The sequence below is a fragment of the Conger conger genome, chromosome 5, assembly GCF_963514075.1.
Source record: "Conger conger chromosome 5, fConCon1.1, whole genome shotgun sequence".
Taxonomy (NCBI): Eukaryota; Metazoa; Chordata; class Actinopteri; order Anguilliformes; family Congridae; genus Conger; species Conger conger.
In genome coordinates this window covers 47,287,330-47,305,526 of record NC_083764.1, presented here as the reverse complement: position 1 = coordinate 47,305,526, position 18,197 = coordinate 47,287,330, and the positions used below count along the sequence as shown (strand labels likewise).

Below are 18,197 nucleotides of genomic sequence, written 5' to 3'. Positions count from 1 at the left end.
GAACCCAGGACCTCCTTGCTGTGAGGCGGCAGTGCTACCCACTGCACCATCCGTGCCGCCCACAGTTTACGTTCTTTTAAAAAATATCTAAACATGTCAAAACAGGCCTTTCCACTTCATCAATATACAGTACTGTACTGTGCAAAAGTCTTCAGCACATGTGGGAAACCGCTGGTAGGTTGTACCAAACTTATTGAGTAATTTGCCACAGATCTTCTGCAGTTTTGCTGTCTCGCTTGCTTCTAGCTCTCCAGGTAATCCCAGACAGCCGTGATCAAGTATTTTATTGGAAGAAAACAAAAAACCAAATCTATATGAAATAAATCTATCATGCGAAGACTTTTGCACAGTACTGTATATATTGCAAGGTTTTGTTGTGGCATGTAATCATTAATATTACAAAAAGAGTGTTTAGGTTATATATTTTATCGGACAATGAGATGCATCACATTCATGCTCCCGAACAAACCTTATTCTCCTATGTGATCAGTCTTTTGACCAACAAAGGAGATTTGTGAGGCTACTTTGTGTGTTTAGGAGCACTTGTGGACTAAAATATGCCACAAGCACCCTGCCTGTTTCTGGTGTGTGGTCTGCTTCATGTAGATGGGTGACTTCCTGTTTTTAAATCAGCCTCTCAGCTCTTATATTGACACATTTTCTCCACTTTCTTATTTGCTTTAGCGAGAGTTTAATTAATTTTATCCTGTAAGTGGAAGAAGATGCCATTCACTCACCGCATCTCAAAACATTCACCTTGAAAAGACAAAAGCCCACAAATGCAGGCCAGGAAAGTGGTTTCGGTATTTTAACTGTGGCTCTCACAAGCTCTCACACCGTCTTGCTCATCTAACTTGTTTTCTCATGAATACAAAAACATGGAAACTGTCCTTTAAACCACTGCATCATGTGTGAGTGCATATTCCAAATGTAGACTTCGCTTTAAAGAAAAATTTAGATTTTTATTTTCAAAAGATGGATTTCTTTCGGCTTTTGATGATAAACTTGAGAGGGAAAAAATGAGTAATTTCTAAAATACATTTTATATATCAATATAAATATTTATGAAATTTAATTTCATAGAAACATAAGTGAGACCATTTTGGCATACAGTAGAGACATAGTAACATAAATATATAGGTTCCTAAATAAAATATTCTAAAATATACATAACGCAGACAAGGCACCAATAAATAAATGATAGACAATCTAAACAATTAACTACCTGTAAAACAATGTCAGAGAACAAAATACAGTAGGCCCTTCCACTTTCTGCAATGCTTGACTGTTCAAAAATTAAACATATAAACACTTTGGCAGATTATTAACTGTTACAATCAAGTAGTACAGAAACCCAGTGCTCTTGAATACAAATGAATTCATATATGGCCTATAATCACATTCTTTTTTTTACTTTGTTTACAGAAATGTTCAAAAGCTTATCAAAATTCTGCAGTATGAAAATGTATTTACAAATTATGATTCAAAACAAATCCATAAAGATAATTGTCAACCTTCTCTCTTTAGTTCTAATTTACACAGTGCAGAAGGCATTTTGACAGCTTTGTGCAACAAACGAAGTACAAAAACCTTTCCTGTTTGACCGTGGAATGAAAAGAATCCAGAAGACTTGATAGACCGTCATAACCCCCCCCCCCCCCACACACACACACACACACACACACACACCGCTACCCTCATACCTCTGTACATCCCCATTTTAATACTGACAGGTCCAAAGTCGGAACCTGATCTTGGTTTTCAAGTAATACACAACAACTAAACTTAAGAACTTGCGGGGGAAGGAATGGCCACACTCACCAAACACACTGCCCTGGGGTAAATCCAGCTTGAAATACCAGCTACCAGCTGTTACAAAACATAGCTTGAGCTGGTCGAACCGTGTTGAGTATAGAGCTGGTCTAGCTGGTCAACCAGCTACCAAAACCTAGTTTCAAAACCCAGCTTGAGCAGTTTTTTTCTTAGCAGGGCAATGTTGACACAGTCATGCTTAACCACCAGGCTTATCTAAAACAGACAAAGACACAAACAAGCTCTGTGGAGGGGGGACCCTGTGAATGAATTGCGGGACCAGTAAAGGATGGAGAGCCCCTGCAGTCTGTCTTAACTCATTTACAGTCACTCTCTCTCTCTTTCAGTAGACAGCCTTTTCCAAACAACACGAGGGAGGATGGTGGGAACGAGGGCATGGGGGTGGCTGGATGGGGACTGGGTGAAGAATGTCAGCCACATTCCTGCAGGACATCAGTGGAAATGGCCATTTAAATGCATAGAATAGAAACCAAAAAGCACAGCCAGCTATACTGTACTGGCAGGTACAGCACGTATTATTATGTGAAATGTGTGAACTGCCATTATTATTAATATTACTTAGCTGTATATACTTAGTAGTTAACAGAGCAATTTATATACTGCAGCTGTTTCAGGATAAGTACAGCAAAGAAGAGCTACAAATGGAATTTTACCAGCCTCCTGAATGAAAGACTCTCAAATTGCTTGACCAAATACTTACAGCTATTTTCCCAATGGCTGAAAAACTACTCAATAGAATGTCCTGCATTATATAATAATATTCACATTATAGGTCATGCTTTATATTGCTTGGGTGAGATATATAAACTTCTTCTGGAAGTTACTGTATGTAATGAGACTTATTATGAACAAGACAAACAAAAAAATGGGTCATGGCATCCGAAAACACAGTGACATGGGGTATCCATGTCGAACTCCAAGGGACATCGGAGGATACATCAGATGAGGATCTGAAGAGGTGACAGAGTACTCTCACTGAAGTGGTTTTGACTGATGGTTTCATCTGTTAGGGCTCTTAAGTGGCCCTAACAGGGCCCTCACTGTTAAGAGGCCCTGACTGTTGAGGGCCTCAACGATGGTTCACTCTGAAAAAACCCTAACAAAGTGTTCACTCTGAAAAAACCCGAACAAAGTGTTCACTCTGAAAAAACCCGAACAAAGTGTTCACTCTGAAAAAGCCCCAACAGAGTGTTTACTCTGAAAAAGCCCAAACAGGGATCTCACTCTTGAGTCTCTGATAGTGTTCACTCTGAAAAAGCCCTAACAGGGCCTTCATTATTAAGAGGCCCTGATAAGAGTGTTCACTCAGAAAAAGCCCTAAGAGAGCCCTCATTCTTAAGAGGCCCTAACTCTGGAGAAGCCATGACAGAACACTCTGCATCCTGCATACAGAAATGACAGTACAACTGAAGAGTTACGAGCAGCGCATGAAAGTGATAAGTAGCTATACACTGAGCAAACTTGTGCCTGCAGACACACTCACTCACACACCCACACCCCCTGGGCTCCAAATCACTCTCCCTGCCTGAACGATAAGGTGCAGTAAGACACACTCCCTATATTTACCGGTTTCCAGCACAAAAGACAAGGAGTTGAAACTGTACAATAAAAAATGATGATGGCTGTCTCTCAGAATGAGAGTGTCACTAAATGCCTATCTTAATGCCTTGCTGCAAAGAGCTCTCACATTTCTGGGCAGGAAAATTATTAATATCAATTAATTGCCCTTTCCATCATCAGTACTAATGAAGAAAAAGACTGGATTTTTGTTTGAAAAAATAGATTTGATCGAACATGGATTTAAATTCTGACACACCTAAGTCTCTCCAATTAACCAACAATATGTTAGTGGTTAAATAAAACTAACGTGGATCCCACGTGGATCCTAAGAACAATACATTTACTTTTCCCAATCAAATTATATGAATAAAGTTGTGTTTAGTTGCCGCAGATTGAACCTGCATCAAAACACCACTGAACAAATGATCTGAAAGTAACCTCATGTTACTAAGCAGTAAGTCTGTTGCCCCCTGCTGGAGCTCCAGATACAGGACAGCTCTCAATGGACCCCATTCTCTCTGCTTTCAGCTTCACGTAGCTCAATGAGCAAAGCTTTCTGAAGCAAATACACAAATGAAGCGATTGCATTGGCTGAAATGTCATGAAGCATTGGACACTGGCCTCTCTACTCACATCTCCTGGTCAATAAATATGCCCGTCATTACTCTTGACAGCGGGGGTGAATTGGAATTGAAACGTAACCTCTTGACTGTAATTCAGTGTTTGAACATGAATGCTATTGCAATGTTTTCTCAAAGCCCTTTCCAACTGAGTCTATTCACAAAAGGCGTTGTATAAATTAAACCCATTGTCACAATGATGATGAGATGATGATAATTATAACTATTGAAGTGAAATGAAAATGTGTTGTGTTCCATGAGCATAATGCATGATATTGACAAAATGCCTCATCTACGTCTTGCATGGCTGCAAAAAATAAATTCCAATGAATGTAATAGTTTTTCACTAGTTTTTTACTGGGCCATATTAAAAAAGTATCATTCAACTTTTCCCCCAACTCACTGTAGGTAGCCATATTTCTATCCATGTTGTTATTCTTCTTATTAGTAGTAGTAGTACTATGAGTATAATAGTAGTTATTCTCTTTCAACTTTTCAGGGCTATCTTGCTACTTTGACTAAACACAATTGTCGTATTATACCTCACGTAAATGACCGAGCTTGAATTGCAGCAGGATTTGATAGTGCCGTTGTAATATTAGGATGCATTAACCGCCAGTGGCGAAGCACTGAAGAAGTGTTTTTTTTTATAGAACTGGTGAATAAGTGCCGATCGCAAAACATGCGCCACACCCTCAACGAGGTCCATTGTGGGAAATGGTCCCATACAAAGGACTTCTCATGTGAATCTGCCATTATTGACAATATCGCTCTACAAAATCTCAAACGCACTCCTATTTGTCTCTCTCCTCTGATGAAAACCCACAAATTGTGGGGCGTCTGAATGATTTTTATACATCTCGGACATTTGTGGGAGGAGGAGTAAGGAACTACAGCAGTGCTACTCAGCTCCACGTCCTGCGGGTCGCAGTGTATGCAGGTACTGGCTCCTACTGTGCGCTACATTACATTACAGCCATTTAGCAGATGCGCTTATCCAGAGTGACGTACAATGAAGTGCAAATCGAACACAGGGACAAGTGCGATGAGGAAAAGTACGGTTCCGAGTCCTTGCGTGACCATACAGATACAATTTGAACCCAGTTTGAACCCTTGAACCTGATAACCAACACCTGATTTCACTAATTAGCTTATTATCTGAACCAAGCAGGTAAAATAATTAATGAAATCAGGTGATGTAGCGCATGGTAGGAGCAAATACCTACAGACACTGCGGCCCGCAGGACGTGGAGTAGAGTAGCACTATTAGTTAGTGGGCTGAGGAGGTGCTGCTTCGAGACACCACCCAAAATGACAGGTGTCCCTGCCACGTAACGAAACTTCCGTTTCTGCTACCACCAGATCTGAACCGAGCCGCGAAGCTTCACTTTGAAATCAGTGATTTGAAAGCTTGACACCACCTCGTCACTTGAGAATCAAGCACCAGACTTTTACCTCCATACTTACCTTCCATGTCACAACACGCAATGGCTCATTAGGAATGCAAACATCACCGTAATTAAGCTACAAAATACTGAATACAGAGTAGCGTGTAGCTGCTCCCTGCTGCCAGCTGTATCAGGGCATGCGAAGGGTAAAAGCTCAAAAACATGCACTGAAGAGCAGCGCAATTAGTCCCCACTGAGCAGTGTTCAAACGAACACAATTAATCGTACAGTGGTAAAATGGTGAAAATGCTCTGTGGACTAGACTCACTGACATGGACCTTCAAAGAAAATGTGAAGACAGAAAACAAAGAAAAAAAAAGGGACTGACTCTCTGAAGTTGGTGACTGAATAACTAAGTGAGTTAGTGAGTTAGTGAGTTATTGAGTGAGTAAGTGAGTGACTCAGTGACTAGCAGCCGTCTCCACATCAACATCCCTGGCTTTCTTTCATTCTGCTGCAGAGCACATTCTACGAGGCAGTAGGGTGGCTAACAGTTAAGACACATAAAACACACTGCAACGCTAAAGATAATGCTGAAAACAAACCGCCTATTCAATTATCGAACAAAACAAAACGTCGGATTGTCCCGTCAATTAAGGTGCAGCTACTGCGCCGTCCCTTCCTCAAGACCGCTCGACAAATGCCCTGCTCTTCTCTCGAAAGAGAGCAGCCCCAAGCCAAGGACCAGCCCCTGCTCTTCAGTGCCTCCAGAACATGAAGGACATTTTCAGGATGAAGAATGGACACACCACTGGACCTCAGCTGTCCGGCCCTTCCTCGACTGTACAGCCTGTGAAGGGAGGAGCCGTAACGGGGGGGAGTGACGGAGGCTGAACAGGAGGCCAATCCTGGCTGGCGGGCGGAGGAGGGGGGAGGGGCTCTGTGCGTCATCCGTGTGGCTGTTCTGTCCGTCCCAGGGGCCTGACCCGGCCCCTATACCCCGTTCTCATTTCGTGCCAGACAGCATGGGCTGGCCCGAGTACCAGTGCGTGGCCGTATCCGGCACAGCGCCCCCTAGGGGGAGGGCGATGAAGGCGGGGCAGGCACCGCCTCCCACGGCTGGGTAGCCGTGGCCCAGGGGCTCTGCCGTCCGGCCGATGTGGATCTCGTCCTCTTCCTCGCCGGTGGTCTTCCGGTAGACGGGGTTGTCAAAGTTCATGCTCTTGGTGTTCTTCCTCCGCCAGTTGCGCCAGACCAGGTAGGCGGCGGTGCACAGCAGGCCCACCATCACTGTGGCAACGACAGGAACTGCATGCGTTTAACACGCAGCCGCCGGCACAGTGCGTTAACACAGTCTGGGCGAGGCAGAGCAGCGGCACAGGTATGCAGACACAGGCAAGCGCGTTAAACTGGAGTCCCCTGCTGTAAAATACAGCTATGCCAGCTTGGCTAGCTTAAAAATCCAGCAGGTAAAGCTGGGTATGAGCTGGTCGACCAGCTAGTGCTGCTAGCTTGTCTGAGTGGGTAACTTGTTGACCAGCTACCAGCTGTTTCAAAGCACAGCTTCAGCTGGTAAAACATGTCAAGCTGGGAGATAATCTGAACTGGTCAACCAGCGAAACCATGGCGAGCTGGGAGCTGGCTTGAACTGGTCAACCAGCTACTTTACTGTTTCAAAACCTAGCTTGAGCTGTTTTTTTCAGCAGGGCAGGGCAGTGCGTAACAGACACAACCAAGTGTGTGAACACAGACAGATCAGCACAGCGCAGCTACAGCGTTACACAGACACAGCCAAATGCATTAAACCGGAGCAAAAATCTAGCTGCACAGTTAGACAGCCAGAAATGTCAACATGATGAGGGCAGCACAGCCTCGCAGTTATAGCCAAGCTAACAGAATAGCTACACAGTCAAGACACAGACACATGCAACAGTGAGGGGGTGTTTCCCAAACAGTACTACTATACCACTGATGTACCACCCTGGACCATCCTTGCTGATATGCTGACTAACACATTCTGAAACCGAAGCTTATTGCTGGTTCCATTGGGCAGGGTAGATCTCACTGAATGCTAATTGCAGGGTTTTTTTTAAATTATATTTCAAAATTCCCTGGCAGAAAATGGACCTGCTGGCTCTTAGTTCTAGAACAAGAACAGATCTCTAAGATAAACCCAAGAACTATCGAGAAAAAAATTAATACAATCACTGTATGGTGCAGACTGCTGAATTAGCGATTTGCCATTTCTATTCATACTTAATAAGGTTGAGGTATGGATCTTTACATAAGGACACTGCTAACTCAATTTGAATCTACAATGAAACATCTTATCCCCAAGTGCTTTAATGTGATCTAGCAAACACTGTCAGCTAATTGAGTAACTATCAGACAGGAGTGCGATGGACCCCACCCTCCAGTCAAGCGAAAACTCCAATTCCAGATCTTTGTAAGGGAATCCTCTTTGTTCAATTAAACGTTTCTCTTAATCTACGCTGTGTGACATCTGCCGGAGATCTCAAAGCAGAGATTCCGCAGATGTGCTCTCAGGCAACAATCTTCCGCCATTTTATTTGATGTGCTGTGACTGTGAAAGAGCTCTAAGCCAATGGGACAGGGAGCATTCTGAAGATGGAATGCACGGTGGAGCAGTCGATAGCACTGTCACCTCACAGTCCTGGGTTTCATTCTATGGGCCTTTCTATGCAGAGTTTGAATTCTGGATTTTCTGGCATAACTGGCCTCTCTAATGGCACTGCAGGCTTCATTCATGTAACTGCAGGGACATGCCAGTCCTGTTGTGTGGTCCCAGTTCAGCTGGCTGTAACTGGCTGGGACTGGGATGAAACGGTTACTACCCGGCAGTGCTAAAACATGGCCGTCTCTCATTCCAGCGGTTCACAAACCGGACACACATTAGACGCTTTCCACTGACCACCACAAATGGTGGTCAAATAGTTGGCTAGGTAAGCAGTGTTTGGATAGTTAACTTTGGTCACTTTTTCACTTTTGCTCTGTTTGTTTGTTTGTTCAAAAAAAAAAAAAAAGGCCCTTGTCCTTATCTTTGTTGTACAGGTAGCAGTTGAAATTGTACTTCCCTCTAGGGTCTTTCAGCGAACTTATCCCTGGTTATGGGTATGCACTTTGTTGTACGTCGCTCTGGATAAGAGCGTCTGCCAAATGCCAATAATGTAATGTAATGTAATGGTCATTTTAAACATGACATTCGTTGCATCGTAAATACATGCGGTTGTGCTGACACCGTATCTGCACTATAGAGTAAGAGGTGGGTACTGGACACGTATTCACACTTTAAGTGGGATGGGAGCTCAGACAGTTTGGGAATCACTGTTTTATGGAGCGGCCAGTCATGACGGGAGTGGGCTTGGTCAGGCGAGGTACCTACCTATGGGGATGACGACGCCCAGCACCGCCACTGTGATGTTGCTGCCTAGGAGCTGGTGTCCCGCTGGAAGACACACAGACAACGTAACAACAGAGAAGGACGCAGTTTGCTCATGTAACCCTCTCAATGGTGGGTCCATTGCTGCTTTGACTACCCCTTAGCGTAGCACTACATAATCATGGATTACCAGTATCTTCACTCTTCTGCCTTAAAGGTACAATAGGTAAGATTTTTGTGTTAAAACATTTTACAAAACCATTGTAAATCCCTTCCTATGATTGAAAAAGGCTCACTGACATGTTTGTAGTCCTTAAATTCGGGTTTCAAAATACACAGTTGACGAACCGACACTGACCAAAACATTGTATAGCTGTATAATAATTCAAGTTCATTTGGTGAAAATTGGTTCTAATTGCCACAGCTAATGGCGTGGGGGGGGTTTCAATTTCATGTTGTGGTTTGATGGTGTTTGTTGCTGCAATTCCTCTCTTGGCCATTAGAAATTACCGGAATTACCTATTTTACCCTTAATTTCACACTTTAAGTTTGAAGGCTCAATGCTAACCTTTTTCCAAGTTAAAAAGCACACTAATGCCTCCCAATTAGGTGATGTGCTCCAGTTGGCACACGTTATTTTTGGTTTGTTTGTTTTGTTTGTTGGCACAAATAATCTTTCCAGTTGGCACACACTATTTTCAGGAGCACATGCTTCTAAAATGGGAGCATTGTAGAGTCCTGGTTTTTAATCCCCCTCCCTCTCTTCCATAAGAAGCACATCCTTTCAAACGCTCTGCCTGATTAAACCACACAGGGAGATTTTGGAGGTAAAAATTTGAAGATCCAGTTTCAGATATTAATATTTATTTATTTCTTATACCAATTTATACCGCCTCCTCCTCCTCAGTCCTCCTTTGCTGCTGATGACTTTGCTGATTTCTTCGATGAGAAGGTCACAGTCATCCGTAGATCCTTTACAACCACCGCCCCCCTCACTGTGCCCTTCCCCCCCTCTAGGCCCATCCCTTCCTTTTCCACTTTCTCCCCGCTTACAGACTCTGATGTTTCTCAACTCCTGCTCTGCCACCGCCCTACAACCTGTGCCCTTGACCCTATCCCCTCTTCTCTTCTCCAAACTATCACACCTGACATTCTCCCATTTGTCACCTCCCTTGTCAACTCCTCCCTGTCTTCCGGCTGTTTTCCGGCATCCTCCAAGAGGGCCCACATCACTCCGCTGCTAAAAAAGCCTACTCTGGATCCCTCCATCATCCAGAACTACCGCCCGGTATCTCTTCTTCCTTTCCTTTCTAAAACTATAGAACGAGCCGCTTCTACTCAACTTTCTTCTTTCTTTTCTAAAAACAACCTGCTAGACCCCCATCAGTCTGGCTTCAGATCGGGCCACTCGACAGAGACTGCGCTCCTCTCCGTCAGTGAGTCACTCCATGCCGCACGAGCAGCCTCCCTCTCCTCTGTCCTCATTCTTCTAGATCTCTCTGCTGCCTTCGACACTGTGGATCACTCCATCCTCCTGTCTGCCCTGTCAGCAACGGGCATCTGTGGCACAGCCCTGGACTGGATTGAGTCCTACCTCTCTGGTCGCTCCTTCAAGGTTGCCTGGGCTGGTTTGGTATCAGCACCTCGGCCCCTTGTGTATCGGTATTTTTAGTTGGCTAGGTAAGCAGTGTTTGGATAGTTAACTTTGGTCACTTTTGCTGTGTTTGTTTCTTTGTTCTCAAAAAAAAAAGAAAAAAAAAAAAGGCCCTTGTCCTTATCTTTGTTATACAGGTAGCAGTTGAAATTGTACTTCCCTCTAGGGTCTTTTCAGCGAACTTATCCCTGGTTATGGGTATGCACTTTGTTGTACGTCGCTCTGGATAAGAGCGTCTGCCAAATGCCAATAATGTAATGTAATGTAATTTTGAATGTTATTGTAGGCAAGTCTAGTAACTGCTCAGTGGGGCTACTGGTCAGTCGGCACCAACATGGACAGGATTTCAACACCTGACTGTGGGGCAATGTAGTACTTCTGTCACTGACTAAAATATAATATATTTAGATAACGCTTTCATCCAAAGCAACTTACAGTTGATTAGACTAAACAGGGGACACAATGTGGGGTTAAGGGCCTTGCTCAAGTTCCCAACCGCAGCACATATTATCTTATCTTGGCTACACCAGGGCTTGAACCACCAACCTTCTGGGTCCCAGTCATGCACCTTAGCCATTAGGCTACAAGCTGCACCCATGAATAAATGAAACCAATGACTGTCTTTCAAAGCAAGCACTCAACTTCATTTACAAAGCAATCTCAGAGGGACGTAACGACATTAGGGAATTCCACGTACCGTCTCTGGCTTTGACCTGTCACATGACTTTGGGTCCGTGGTAGAGTGGGACTGTGTTCTTATATCACTGCTATGTAGCTAGTTTGAGTTCTGCAGTGACGTGTTCAGTTATGGACATTAACGTAGCCCTCGAAGTCCTGTAGTTTTTCATTCCATTTGTGCCTCTGGGCCATTGCACCATTCCTTTGGTATTATATTATTGTTTTATGACAGTTTTGTAGCCATGAATGACTTCGCTCTCCAATGAATTTCTGCACTGCAGCTTGGCAGACACGAGAGTGGATGGAGAGAGAATTAAAATTCTGCTGTGCTGGGGAGCTCGTGTCCGGCTAGGGAGGAATCACAGGCCCCCGACGGCCCGAGCACAACACCTTTATCGCTTCACTACCGTCCGCTAAAGCTCTCCCCACACACGCGGTCCAGTCCCCCGCGTCTCCAGCACGTCAACACATCTAAACATCCTCTTCTTTTTCTTTTCTCCTTCTCCAGCGAGGCCCTGCATGCGGGTCAAACAAATCTCCATTCCACAGTCACTTTCACTTTAACCACAATCTCGCTTTCATTTTGAAACTGCCACCGTTTATCAAAGCATTTCTGCTTGCCACGCACGCTATCGGTTCAGCGAATTCCGTTATCGGATCCGCCTGCTTGCCTGTTTAATGATCACCGCTGCCTCCTATTCAGAGTCTCAGTAGCTGCAAAGCCTTCTCTGATGAGGGCATATTTGGGGATGCGATTCTAAATCCACCCATACTGCCTGTTTTTTAAAATTATTTGTCTTCCATCCCTTTCCAGTTAATTGCACAGTCCGTAGACTCACTTGGGGAGCTCAACAGCTGTCTGTGTCTGTCAGAGATGGGAGTCTCAGCCCATATGCTCTGACTGGATGAAGGGAGAAAGACACATTCAGCCGTCTTGCCTTCTAATTTTTGGTAGACGCCGTCGCTGATTCACCTAGTGTAGCTGTCACTGCTCAGTGCTGTGTGGTCCCCTGTGAGTCTTCAGAAACACTGACCACTTCAAGGAGTCCAACAGTATTTATCAACACACATTTACCTAATTGCTACAAACATAGCGAGTCATTTAACCGCTGAGCCTCCTATATGTTCTCAATTAAACACTCGGATGCTGAAGGTAAACACACAGACACACAGGCACACACCCACAGACACACACACATACTCCTGCACGTCACACACAAACAGAAATGCACACAGACACACACACCCACACAGGCACACACACACACAAACACACTCATGCACGCACACACATGCACATCATACACAAACACAAATGCACACAGACACGCACCCACACACACAGACATGCATGCACACACACACAGAAATGTGTCACTTACCCCTGTGAGAAGGGTTGATATTGTCTTCCACAGAGCTGGAAGCAGGGGGCAGGGTCCCGAGAGCGGATTGAGGGGAGGAGCTGGAGGGGTTGGACATTACGGAGGTGCTAGAGATCGCTGACAGAGGATTGGTCGGATCGGTCGCCGTGCCGGCCAATGCTGTGGTTACGTCCATGACAATGGTGGTGCTGGTCATTGATTCTTTAGGCCCGGCTGTTGTAACAGCTGAAAATAAGAGAAAAAGGATATTGTGTGGAAATATTGATTAGCGAAGGCACGAGCAACACATGGTGATGTGGGTCAGGGGACACAGGTCCAGCCTTTACCGATGACGCAGTGCCGCATGTCAAGTCCCAGCTGGTGGGTGTTGGGGCAAGAGCAGGTGTACTTCGGGGAGTTGTCTGTGATCTGAGGAGCCTTCAGACACAGGTACTCACAGCCCCCGTTGACCATGCCCCCCATGTTACAGCTATCTAGAGCTGGGAGACAGAAGCATATTAAGAAAACGCAACGTGGCTCAATATGGCAACAGAATAACAGACAGCAAGCCATCCTTCCATAGAACGATTTTTGTAACAGCCATCAATGTCATGATATGTAAATTTAATTACTGTTCCCAGCTTTTTACACAATACACACATTTTTACACATAATTTGTATTTTATATTTGCAATTTGAGGTGGTTGAATGTCTGGTAATACTGGCGAACTACTGCAGACTAAAATGTGCATACTGCATTAAAAATTCTCAAATATGCTCAGAAACCTGGAACAGCTTTAGGTACTTCCTCCCAGGTTTGTCGGTTTCATATTTCAAAGATAATAAGGCTAAACAATTCTAGAAAATTTCTGCCCTGAAGGACGTGCTGAAACAAACATCACGTGTGATGGAAGAGGGGGGAAAGAAAATCAAAATCACGGCGTTCCTGGGCTCTCCTTAATTAAAACTGAATTTATTCTGTTTTTTTAATTTTATTTCAGGGGTAGATCCAATCTCATCACTAGATCACTAGATCACACTCAGGTAGCATTCTCAGCTGATGGGTGATATTTAAGCATTTGGTAATTACAAACTGATACACAGCTAAAGAACATTGATACAGTAGAGTATATTATCTTCTTCTCTTGATGTTCCATGGCATTTTCAGGACAGCTCACTCAATGCCCATTCATCTTTGAAGAGCGCTCTTTACTTATTAATGCACAGCGTGTAATCAGGTGCCAGACCACAGACTGAGGGAATACAGTAATTACTCTCTTCATGGCCAGCCAAGGGAGGATCAGAGAATCAAAATAGAGAGGCAACCTCACATTTCACTCTCTCTCTCTCTCTCTCTCTCTCTCTCTCTCTCTCTCACACACACACACGCTACTGGGGTATTCTGTCAGGAATCAATTGCTTTCTGACCTCCCTCTTAGAAATGTGAAATTTTTTAAACACGTTCAGCTATATGAGAGAGTGCTAGAATGTGGTATGATTAACCAAGAATAGCCAACACGAATATCTGTGTCTGAACCAATATGGCTGAACTTTGAGCACCCTGACTTTTAAATGGTTGTTCAAACCACATTCTAAAAGTTAATCATATGCTGTAGGTTTACATGCATAAAAAAAGTCATTCAAATCTAAAAGTGATTCATTTCTGAGAGAATGGCCCTCAGCCATACTCAGACACACGGCACTCGTGTTCCTCCCAGGTGACGGGTGACGGGTGGTGTTGGCGGCTCACCTTTGGGCTGCCGGAGCTCGTGGAAGACCAGGATGTCGTGCGGGTTGTTGAGGTGCTCGGCCAGCGCGGTCACCTCCTGGCCATTTAGCCGGTTAGCACTGTAGACCGCCTCCTTCTCTAGGTCTGTCCAATACAGCCGATCCTGCCAAAACACACCGGGAGCCTTAATGGCTGTGACTGCTCCTACCCAAAAGGGCCTCCAAAATCACCATCAGGGTCTCCTAAATCACCAGCTTTGACTCTTAAATCAGCACCTGGGTCTCTTAAATCACCAGCTTCGACTCTTAAATCAGCACCTGGGTCACCAGCCCTCTCCTGTCACAAAGCTGATTCCATAAATCAACGACCTGAAGGCCCACATCTTATGAAGATCTATAAACTAATGACATATTCATTTAAACACACTTCCATGTTTCTGTGTGTGTAAAATAACTTCAGCTTGTTTCAGCCTGCAGAGGGTGTCGAAGGTGTCTGGGATAATGCATTTAATTCAGATGAAGGTCCTTAATTACAAGGCGGCCATTTTAAGGTACCTTGGGATGTAAAGGTTTGTGAGCCCCTGACGTACATGTAAATCTCAGGCTCTCATATCACACAGTGAGAGCTTTGCTCCTTAGCACATGCAGAGGAAGGGGAACTCTCAAGTCTGAATAGGAGTGGAGATCCTACAGGGCTGCGGTGGTGCAACAGGCTAAGATGCAGCGGACTTACGGTTGCAGTTCGCTGCAGTTGCACACCGGGGACCGGGGTCGATTCTTGGTCCTGCCAAAAAGCCAAGTTTGGCTGGCTCACGTGGAGCAGCATAATTGGCTTGCTGCTCCAGGGGGAGGGACTTGGCAGGGTTAGTAGATCGCCGCACAATAAAAAGCACCTTGGGCGCCTCGGAATCACGGTTACCGGCATGTGGCGAGATGGCTTGAAGAAGGCGTGTTGCTCTCCGTAGGGCCGTCGAGAGACGGGGTGTAGTATCTAATACTAGCTCTAATTGAATTAGACGGGGTACAATTGGCTACCAAATTGGGAGAAAAAAGGAAAAAAATTATTTTAAAAAAAGGAGTGGAGATCCTGTTACAGGCCATATGGGCCATGTACAGAGGATCTATTGAACAACAACAGTATAACAGGATCTATTCAATCACAGTGGGGGTCCGGCAACTGATCCCGTATAGTGGAATGGGATAATCTAAATCACAGCACAAGAGGCTGCCCCTCTGTAGCAGGGCCCAATTACAGATGGGTTTCAGAGACTGGCTTTTCTCATGGGACTGCCCGGTCCATCAGGGTTGGGATGAATCTGGCTCAGGATACAATGCACTTGCTCTTAGGAAAGCCCCCTTATCACCTTCCAGATAACACTGCTGATTTGGAAGCAGCCGTTTCTCTTGCAGACCTGGCAGCCAGAGATTTACTTGCCGCTGCCAAGATGCATAGAAACATTGCCCCAGACATAGTTCTCACCATATGAAGAAAATAAATACAAATCACTACGATCTGGCCTGAATCACCAGTGCCAGTGAGTTAACTAGCGCCATAATAGAGTAAATACTTGGCTAAATACTTGCAGCTCTCTCGGACCAGGAATGAAGATCACTGTACTATTGCAATGCCTTAACAACATTGACTGAAAACAATTTCAATACAAGAAAACCTAATGAAACGTGCAGGCTCTAATCTTTACACTGAACTGCTGGAGCTGATACCCATGTGTAATTCACATTATCCAATTACCCAGCTGAGATAATTCGGTCTTAAAGGTCATAAAACCCTTTGAGGAGTTTTTGTGTATTGTTTCATCATGGAACGCCTTAATTGTAGTATGCAGGCTTTGGTTTGGCTTGGTATTTTGGTTGATGATTTAGCACAGTGTGCTACATTTAATGGATTGGTCCTTAAAGATTGGAAACCTTGATTGATTTCTGTGTCAGGCAAGGAACAAGGAGACTAGGAAGGATAAAATAAGCAATTGGAATCAGCTCCTGGTGAAAAAAACTGAACTGAAATTTCTGGAATTCAAAGACTGTTGAAGCCAAAGGAAACCGATCAAACCTGTATTGTGTAAATTAAAGATAAAAAGCTTTTTTAAACTCAACCCCTGTGTATGCATATTTTCATTAGTCACAATTAAAATACCAGAATTGTAACAAGCTGTTAATTTTTCTTAATTACCCTTTTGATATTTTGAGAGAACTACACTCTTATGCCAGAGATAGAAATGTATACCATGAATATCAAGAGTCAGATATTCATACCGTGCTAATCTACAAAAAAATCAATAAAATTGATCAAATTAATGGCTGAGTTAAGTCAATAGACTTCAAATTGATGAAAGTGTTTTCCGAAATATTTGGGCTTGAAATAATTGTGTTTAAAAAAAATATTTAAAAAATGCAACTCAATCAAGGCAGTTCGCCATTTCCTTAAAAGATCCTGCCAGACGATAGGCATAACCAGGTGCAAATGCCCCTCTCCTCTCGTTAGCTGTTCAGCAACTGAGAAAACACCACTTAGATACAAATTGTTCAATCAAATGCTATCGAAACTAATTTTCCACATATTATCATACAAAATACATTAATCGCAATCGTGTGATAAAGACTTTAGGGTGAGAATGAATAATTGTGGACGTTGCAGTTACAGAAATGATACGTTTATAACATATTTTCAGGTTTTCACTGAGACTGAGACTTAATGGACTAAATGACAACTGCATAAAACTGATCTGACTCACACACACCTCCAAAGTTGTGCGTTCTCTGTGGAATTGATGAGTAACAGGAGAGAGATAAATAACGGAGCAGGTAAAGGGAGAAGCGCACTGAATTTGTTATGACATAAGAAAATACTTTTGATCAGTTTGCGTTTCATAAACAACATTTTCCATTTTGGTCTTGTTTTTAGTGCTTTTATCAGTGTGCCTGTAATATGCCTTGACACATTTTATCCTTCACAAAACTTTATAAAAAAAAAAGATTAAAAAAAAGAATCATATCGATTCAGTTGTGCCCTTTATTTCAAGAAAAAAGTCTTCATGAAATTAGGTCTCTGTGGGTGCAGTGCTGTAAGGCTGGATAAGCATGGTGCTATTCTAGTAAAAAGTAAAAAGTGACCTTTCGAGTGTTAAATGTGACATGCTTCGGGGAATGGACTGTATGTAAATGGCATTAGCTGTGTGCCAGTGTGGATGGTTTACTGTCCAGGGAGGCTCCCTACTTTGGTAATTACATTCACAGAGTGCTGGGAAACCAGGGCTGCCTCAGCTATAACGGCGGCGCTCAGCTCTGTAACCTAAACAAGCTCATAACACACATCACCAGAGCACTAGAGGTGATATTATTCTACATTATGTTATATTACTCCGTAATAAACTGTACGATGACATGATTTTCCCCCCGCGGGGACAATTTAGCGGTGCAGTCGGCGTATCGTGGAGCGGGTGGCGGTTGGTCTTATCTTGCCGTGAGGGCCTTTTCATCAGGCTTCCGGCCCGCTAACCGCAGTGGGTTAGGAGTCATTCATCAAGTGAGCCGCACTACGTTCCGCATGGGGGGGGCAGCCCCCACGTACTCACCGTGCATGAGGGCGATGCTTAGGGTTAACAACATTTCCGTTTTATTGGTACATCCTGTATTTCAAATTAAAAGCTTTTTCACCTACAGGACAGCTCCCATCCCATATTCAGGGCATTAGCAAATAACTTTGACAATGTTCAGAATTAGGGTTGGTTTATGGTTACTGTGCTCCACAAATGTAGTTACATCACTGACTTGCCACCGGGCCCGGCATGTTACCTCAAAGACTGAAAGGGCGAAGGGGTGTCCCAGCAGCTGGGGGGATGCCAGTAGTACCCTCCTGTTGGCTCCACTGAAGTCCACACAGGAGATGAGGTGCAACTTAGAGTCCACCCAGTACAGTCGCCTGTTAGGGAGGTCTGCAACACCCCAAAAACACACAGA

At 44.1% G+C, this 18,197-nt stretch overlaps 1 protein-coding gene across 1 annotated transcript in view; it reads right to left on the bottom strand.

The window, feature by feature from the left end:
* Positions 1 to 941: 941 nt before the first annotated feature.
* Positions 942 to 18,197, bottom strand: part of LOC133128894 (low-density lipoprotein receptor-related protein 8-like) — a 92,751-nt gene continuing 75,495 nt past the window's right edge. The window contains exons 13-18 of the mRNA XM_061242699.1: positions 18,033 to 18,172; positions 14,245 to 14,386; positions 12,842 to 12,994; positions 12,516 to 12,740; positions 8,805 to 8,960; positions 942 to 6,709 (exon numbers count right to left, since the gene is read on the bottom strand). Of these exons, the coding sequence (XP_061098683.1) occupies positions 6,408 to 6,709; positions 8,805 to 8,960; positions 12,516 to 12,740; positions 12,842 to 12,994; positions 14,245 to 14,386; positions 18,033 to 18,172 (1,118 nt within the window). The 3' untranslated portion in view covers positions 942 to 6,407. The remainder of the gene's footprint in view (positions 6,710 to 8,804; positions 8,961 to 12,515; positions 12,741 to 12,841; positions 12,995 to 14,244; positions 14,387 to 18,032; positions 18,173 to 18,197) is intronic.